The sequence below is a fragment of the Cibotium barometz genome, chromosome 26 (assembly GCF_041138505.1).
Source record: "Cibotium barometz isolate CiBa-2024 chromosome 26, ASM4113850v1, whole genome shotgun sequence".
Lineage (NCBI taxonomy): Eukaryota > Viridiplantae > Streptophyta > Polypodiopsida > Cyatheales > Cibotiaceae > Cibotium > Cibotium barometz.
In genome coordinates this window covers 52,639,743-52,647,391 of record NC_141071.1, presented here as the reverse complement: position 1 = coordinate 52,647,391, position 7,649 = coordinate 52,639,743, and the positions used below count along the sequence as shown (strand labels likewise).

General features: G+C 41.2%; 1 protein-coding gene across 1 annotated transcript; it reads left to right on the top strand.

Moving 5' to 3' along the window:
- The first annotated feature begins 493 nt into the window (after nucleotides 1–493).
- LOC147624082 (trans-cinnamate 4-monooxygenase-like) lies at nucleotides 494–2,635 on the top strand. Its single transcript, XM_086820742.1, has 3 exons — nucleotides 494–1,633; nucleotides 1,715–1,839; nucleotides 1,914–2,635. Exons 1-3 carry the CDS (start codon nucleotides 810–812, stop codon nucleotides 2,513–2,515), a joined length of 1,551 nt encoding a protein of 516 aa, XP_086676868.1. The 5' UTR covers nucleotides 494–809; the 3' UTR covers nucleotides 2,516–2,635.
- Nucleotides 2,636–7,649: the final 5,014 nt, after the last annotated feature.

Sequence of the window (7,649 nt, the reverse complement as noted above, 5' to 3'; positions counted from 1 at the left end):
TTTCACATAAATCAATTACATTAAACAACTATTTGTTTAGTCCTCTCTTGCATATATATAGAGTGTAAGTTTTTCTCAATCTAAAAAATGCCTTGATGCACTAAGTGCTATGTTACATTACAACTAGACCTTAAGGTGTGACCAAGATAAAAAATAAGATACTAGTAAAATAGTATAAATATAGATCAATGTTTTTATATAGGAGCCTAGAAGTTTAGAAAACTTGGACGAATCATTGAAATTTTCTATCTTATATGGTAGTATGTAGTGTACTTTTGGCGAATTTGTCGTCAGAACCCACTAAAAACTGAAAAAATATGAACGTTTTTCCTTAAAAAGTTTATAATAAAATAGCCCAACAATATCAAAGATCCCTCTAAAACAATACTTGGGCTAAAAATAGCCCCTAATTTTTTTCCTTGGGTATGGCTAGAATGGATAAGATAAGAGTGATGTGAGGAGGAGTGACCTAAGGAGGATGTATGAGATAAGAATGAGAGTGAGGTAAGGAGGATGTAGGATGAGAGTGAGGTAAGGAGGATGTAGGATGAGAGACCTAGACAATGGTGACAAAATTTTATGCCCGTATTTATTTGTAGGAGTGTTCAAACTTCAAGCAATGTGGAAATTATGGACACTTCTTGCCGTGTAAGATTCCTTTGGTTGAATGGAGTCGTATTTGTCAAGAGCGACATAGTGAAAAGTATTGATTAGCAGTCAATCAATCAAAACTAGACTTTGATTTCTCGCTTTCGCTCTCCAGTTACCAGCCTGTCGTCTCCCAGAGAGAGAGAGAGAGAGAGAGAGCAATGGGCTTCTGGATATGGGCTAGATTAGAAGATTTGGAAGCATGGGAAGCGGTGGGCTACTTGTTGCTACTCCTTACGCTCAGTGTCTGGCTGGTGTTGCAATGGAGGTGGAAGAGCAGGAGCAACTGTGCCCTTTGCTTACCGCCTGGTCCATTAAAGGTCCCCTTTTTTGGTCATTGGCTTCAAGTAGGCGATCACATAACGGCAAGGAGCATGGCCAAGCTCGCCAGGAAATACGGCGACATCTTTCTCCTGAAGATGGGGCGGCGGAATCTGGTGGTGCTGCACTCGCCCGAGCTTGCCAGGGAGATGCTTCACACGCAGGGTGTGATCTTCGGCTCGCGGGCGTCTAACGTGGTTTTCGACATCTTCACGGGCGCCGGACAAGATTTGGCCTTCGCCGAGTACGGAGAGCACTGGAGGAAGGCGCGCCGGGTAGTGACGCTGCCCTTCTTCACAAGCGAGGCCGTGCGGAGGTGGAAGTCCTCGTGGGCGGCGGAGGCGGACATGATGGTGGAGAGTCTGGGAGGGCGGCCGGAGGCCTTTACGGAGGGCGTGGAATTGCGCGGCCGGCTGCAGCTCATGATGTACAACAACCTCTACTCGGTGGCCTTCGACAGGAGGTTCGCCAGCGAGGACGACCCACTCTATGGAGAGATGAAGAGGCTGAACGATGAGCGCGGCCGCCTGACGCAAAACCTGGACTACAACTATGGAGACTTCCATGGCATCTTCTATCCCTTTGTCAGAGGCTATCTCCAGACATGCCGCAGAGTGAAAGAGGGCCGTGAGCAGCTATTCAAGCATTTCATCTCCGAGTACATGTGCGGATGAGGTGCAATTAACTTCCAAGGTTAACTTGTAAGAAAATGATTAATGAATGTGTTTGGTCCTGCCAATTGCAGGAAGCAAAGGAGTTCACTTGAAGCCAAAGAGACCTTCGGGATCGAGCATCTGCTTGCTGCCGTGGAGCATGGCGAGATGAGAGAGGAAAATATACTCTACATGCTGGAAAATCTCAATGCAGCCGGTGAGTTTAAATGTAATACGTCCATGTATAAGTAGCTTGTTCTACTCTTAATTGATAATTAATTTGGAAACTAGGGATACCCACCATGCTAGCCACAATCCAGTGGACCATTGCTGAGCTCGTGAACAATCCCCATATCCAAGCCAAGCTCTACGAGGAGCTTTGCAGCGTTGTGGGATCCGAAGGAGAGCACACAGAGACATGGCCAATAGACTGCAAGCTGCACTACCTGCAAGCAGTGCTCAAGGAGACAATGAGGTTACACACTATCGTGCCTTTCATAGTACCCCACATGAACCTCAATCCAGCCAAACTTGGAGGCTACGACATTCCGGCAAGAAGCAAGGTGATCGTTAACGCTTGGTGGCTGGCAAACAACCCGGAGTGGTGGAGCAGGCCAGAGGAGTTCAACCCAGAGAGGTTCTTGGGAGAGGAGGAGAGCGTGGAGATGAAAGGTAACAGCTTCAAGTTCTTGCCCTTTGGTTCGGGCAGAAGGCAGTGCCCAGGCATCACCATGGCGTTGCCCGTGCTGCTATCGGCCGTCGGGAAGCTCGTCCTCAAGTTCGAGCTCCTGCCTCCACCTTCTGCGTCGCTGGACCTGAGCGAGCAGCAAGGCCAATTCCTCCTTGAAATGGCGGTCCCTCCTCGAGTGCTCCTCAAGAGAAGGCCCCCCTAGAAAGTAGTCTTTGCTTGAAAGGAAAGGAATGGTCACAACTTGTATATTTGAGGGGTTGAACTGGTGGGAGCTTGTGTTATACTCAGTTTTATTTCTATATATATATATATACTAGTCCTCACCCCGCTTGTTGTTGCCGTATGTAAAAGGTTGTTGCGGTATGTAAAAGGGGGTTTACTTAGATTCCTTTTCTAATAATCCTATATAAAGTGAAGACTGAGAAATCAAGTCCCAATTAAGAATTTTTTTATAGCACGTGCTTTTCCAAGCACACTTCATTTGACATGCGTGTCCACAAAGGAATTGTGGAAGTATTGAACTAACAAATATTGACGTCATGGCTTGTTAGCTACTACACATAGGCCTTCAAACTCCATTAAGAAACAAGAAGCTCATCAAGTACTCATGCTACTTTTCTGAGTGTGCTTGTTCACCTCTATGTCAAGAAATTTGTCCACCATGTCAATTGCTACCCAATACCAAATTGCGTAGCCTAATGCCAACCACCACAATCAACATACATGTCCACCAAGGCATTGCCAAGCTTAACATAATCTCCTAAAAACCACTAATAGATAATTGATTCAAGAACCCACATATTTTACTTAGGTAATACCAAGGACTTTTAAAAGGGCTTGTAACCAACAATCGCATCATAAATTTTGTTTGCACTGGTTAGTTTCCCTACCTTCAATTGCAAGTGAAGCTGACTACCTCTAGAGGAAAGAATTAGGTTGCGTCTTTTCAAATTAGAAAAATCTTATGGAGACTCCTTAGCATTACATTGTAGATCTTTGCAAATGGTGTTACCCAAGAGTTTACATCTCAAGACTTTAATATGCTTCAAAACTTGCAATTGATGTGTTAATGTCTTTCAGAGATATCTTGGGGCTGACACAAAACAAAACTGAGTCCTTCATTTTGACTTGGCTTGGGCTCCAACGCTAGTCTTTCCTAGGTAGTAGACAGACCCGTGCTTCGCACGTCTTTTGAGACCTCCAAATTCAAGTTTTACCTAAACCTCCTCAAACCTCCTCCTCCCTTCCCGAACATCCAAATTTTTGCCACCTGGAAGCTTTGTGAAACTCTTTCTTTATGTAATATATATTATATATTATATATAGATATATAGAGATAGAGATGAGGTCGGATAGCATGAAGATGTGTGTGTGTTACACTTCTCAAGGTGATAACCTTGTATCTCATCTCCATGCAATGCCCTTTCTCTCTCCTAAGTTGCAAGGAGTACCTCCTTTTTTTAAAGACCACTAGCAGTTCAAGCCGATCCCTCCTCTTTTCTGTCAACCATCGTGAGAGAGAGCCACCCCTCAGCCGTCCTTATCATCTCCCAACCACTCTTGCACTCGTCCTTTTGCCTACTACAGCCAGTATCATCCAACCCCTCCCCTTCTCAACTCCTTGCAAGTCTCTCTCCTGCTTGTTTTCCTTCCCACATCCTTGCACCTATGGCTAGTATCATCCAAACCCTCCCCTCCTCGACTCCTTGACATGGATTGGATTGGTTGAAGGTGGCGCTAGGTCAGGCTGGTGAAGGCGGAGACATAAGAAGAGAAGAGAGTACCCAGGCTCTTGCTTGAAGGGAGGGAGGGGAGTGGGGGGCACATGAGAAGATAGGGCCTTTCCACGTAGGACATGGGAAGGAAAAGATCCGGTTGGCCACAAAGATGTAGAAGTGAGAGAGACTCGACATATCAAATCCATTTATTTCCAAGCTTTCTCATGCACGAAAAGACGAAACAAATCGTCAAAAACCCAATTTCAACTCCTAATACCTCCATCATGCCACGTTTCTAATTCCTCCAGCAATGGTGATTTCAACTCCTAATACCTCCAACTTGCCACATTGGTAGAAAGATGTCTCTCAATAATAGATAGAATACATTCCATTAAAAAAAAAGGTCTTGCCAATTGTTGTGTGTTGATGTATTCTCGATTTGAACTTTGTCATCTTCAACTAGTTCCTTGATAAAATGAAACTTAAAATCCCACGCTTAGTTCTTTCATGATGTTTAGGGTTTTATGCACAAAAATTACAAGATTAATCATTTATAAAAAGGGTAAAAGGGAGAGGTTGGAAGACTCAAAATTCTTGTAGTAGTCTTTGAATCCATATGCCTTCTTTTGTGGCCATAGTGGTAGAAACATATTCTACATCGATTGAAGATAAAGCTATGGTTTCTTACTTTTTAGTTCTCCAAGATATTTCTCCTCTTTCCAAGGTAAATACAACACCAAAAGTAGAATGGCGAGTGTCTCGACCACCCCTCGCCCCCAGCCACCCGCGAGTAAGAATCTGACCAAACCAGTGAGATGAGGACAAAGTCCCTTAGAGCAGTGATGACAAAGGGGCATAAATTGAGTGCTTAAGATACACCTTAATAATCTTTAAACAGCTTTTGCGAATGAGAGAAACTAGGATTGTGCAAAACCTAGACAATAAACTAGTGGCAAATGAAATGTCTGGCCTAGTGCATGTAAGTTTGTATGGTGTGGTCTCAGATGGTGTCTTAGGACACATGTCAGATGAGGAGATAGGAATAAGAGATGGATTACAATCGTGCATGTTGAAGTGTCAAAGGATTTTATGAAAGAATTTAGATTGTGATACACCTTAATAATCTTTAAACAGCTTGCGAATGAGAGAAACTAGGATTGTGCATAAACCTAGACAATAAACTAGTGGCAAATAAAATGTCTGGCGGCCTAGTGCATGTAAGTTTGTATGGTGTGGTCTCGGATGGTGTCTTAGGACACATGTCGTCAGATGAGGAGATAGGAATAGGAGATGGATTACAATCGTGCATGTTGAAGCATCAAAGGATTTCATGAACGAATTTAGATTGTGATAGCCTAATGATGCCAAGGGATTCATGTTGGGTTACTTGGAGGTCAAGACAATAGTGGAGGGGACCACCGCCATGGCACAAAAGCTCGACTTGAGACTACTACTACTACTCTTAAGAACAAACATCACTTTACTAGAAATGTCAAAGGATTTCATGAACAAATTTAGATTGTGATAGCCTAATGATGCCAAGGGATTCAGATTGGGTTACTTGGAGGGATCAAGACAATAGTGGAGGGGACCACCATCATGGCAAAAGCTCGACTTGAGACTACTACTACTCTTAAGAACAAACATCACTTTACTAGAAAACAAAATGGAGTCAATCCCCTTATTCTAATGCTTTCTAATCATCTTAAGAAAGCTACTTAGAGAGCATAAAATGACATTATATATTAAGGATTATATGTTCCTAATGTACATTTATCATTGTATGTGACTTTTATCCTAATTGCTCTAGGGTCACGTAACTTTACCATGAAGTTTCAAGAATGCATACTTTTATGAGAGGAATAACCCACCATTTATCATTGCATGTGACTTTTAACCTAATTTCTCTAGGTTCATGTAACTTTACCATAAAGTTTCAAGAATGCATACTCCTATGAGGGGAATAACCCATGATCAAAACCTACTTGCTTACATTCGGCTTGCAAGCATTGATCTATGGGAAAAAGCAAGCTTTCGAAGATGAGAGAAATTACATCCCCTAACCTTCCATTCTGTGACAAACTTAGAGAATTAATCCATTCTCAATAAGAAGTACCCACACATACTTCTACTAATGTACAAGCTTCTCAAGATTATAGAAATGAGATTTAGCTATGATATCAACACTATTAAACGTACATACTTCTACTAATGTACAAGCTTCTCTTAATAAAGAATAAGTACCCACTATTTAAGATACATACTTCTACTAATTTATAAACTTCTCTTATAGAAATGAGATTCAGCTATTTTATGCAATAAATTCAATGTAAGACATTCTTTTAACCAACACATTATAACCCATAGATGCCACCACACCAATGAGTCATGACTCTCAACGCATTGTAAGTGCCATGTCATCACACCAACCTCTCTCAACACATTTTAAGTGCCATGTCATCACACCAATGGCTCTCAACAAATTGTATCCAATAGGTAAACCATGTCATCACATTAATGACCCAACAGGTAAGCTGTAATCAACACACCAATGACTCTATTTAAGAATCTCTACCATTATGAGACAACTTCATCTTTGTTGAGCTTTTGTCTTATAAGGGGAAGGGCTCTAATCACATCAAATGGGCAACAACAAGACCTCAAGATATGTCTTATGCTTTTTATGAAAGAATATGAGACCTTAATCAATTAGTCATATTCCCAACCATAGACCATATACATTAAGCAGCTAATAAGTAATGGAAAACAAACATCCATTGGCCAATTTCATCTTTGTTGAGTCAAGTAATCTTCCCAACCATAGACCATGTACATTAAGCATGCTAATAAGCAATCGAAAACAAACATGCCATTGGCCAATCCCATCAATGGTCTCATGAGCAACCCACATATACTATAAGCTAAATACCCATTTTTTACGAGGCTTCAATCTCAGAAGAGGGCGAGAATTAATCACACAAGATACATGTAATGAAGTGGGTTTGGGTGCACATGCACATGGGGAATGTGGCCTAGGCATTTGGGCTTAGGGACATTTACATGTATACTTTTAAGGGCCTTGGGCTGCTATATGAGGCATAGGGCTCATAGACATTGTACCCTTTTTTGATCATATTCACTTTATAGACATTCATATCTTTTTGGTGCTCTTGCCCAAGCTTTCATGTTGAACTTCTCCTATATGAGATGTGAGGATGGGGACCCACACCCATGTTGTCACTCCATGCTTTGAGTGGCCAACCCTAGTCTCTTGCATTGGTATCAGAGATCAGAGTTCTTGGCTTAGATCCTTGCTTAAGAAGTGATTAGTGATAATTATTTTTGAATTATGCTTAATCTAAATTTTATAATTCTTTTTCTTGATCTTGATTAATGATAATCATTTTTAGATTATTATTAATCTAATTGTTTAAAATGTATTTTCTTAATCTTGATTAGTGTTAATCATTTTTAGAATTAATTTTTACATAGTTTTCAAATTTGCTTGTTTCACAAGATTAGCAAAGAAATTTATGTTAACTTTTTTTAAAATTTGCATTAAACACTGATTTCCAAATCCTAATCCACTTTACTATTTAAATTCTTGAATTTTTTGAT

Bases quoted from the DNA above. Each gene is read 5' to 3' on its own strand.
- LOC147624082 (XM_086820742.1), top strand. From the start codon at position 810: ATGGGCTTCTGGATATGGGCTAGATTAGAAGATTTGGAAGCATGGGAA. The intron at 1,634-1,714 runs GTGCGGATGAGG...TGCCAATTGCAG, and splicing joins CATTTCATCTCCGAGTACAT to GAAGCAAAGGAGTTCACTTG. The intron at 1,840-1,913 runs GTGAGTTTAAAT...TTTGGAAACTAG, and splicing joins GGAAAATCTCAATGCAGCCG to GGATACCCACCATGCTAGCC.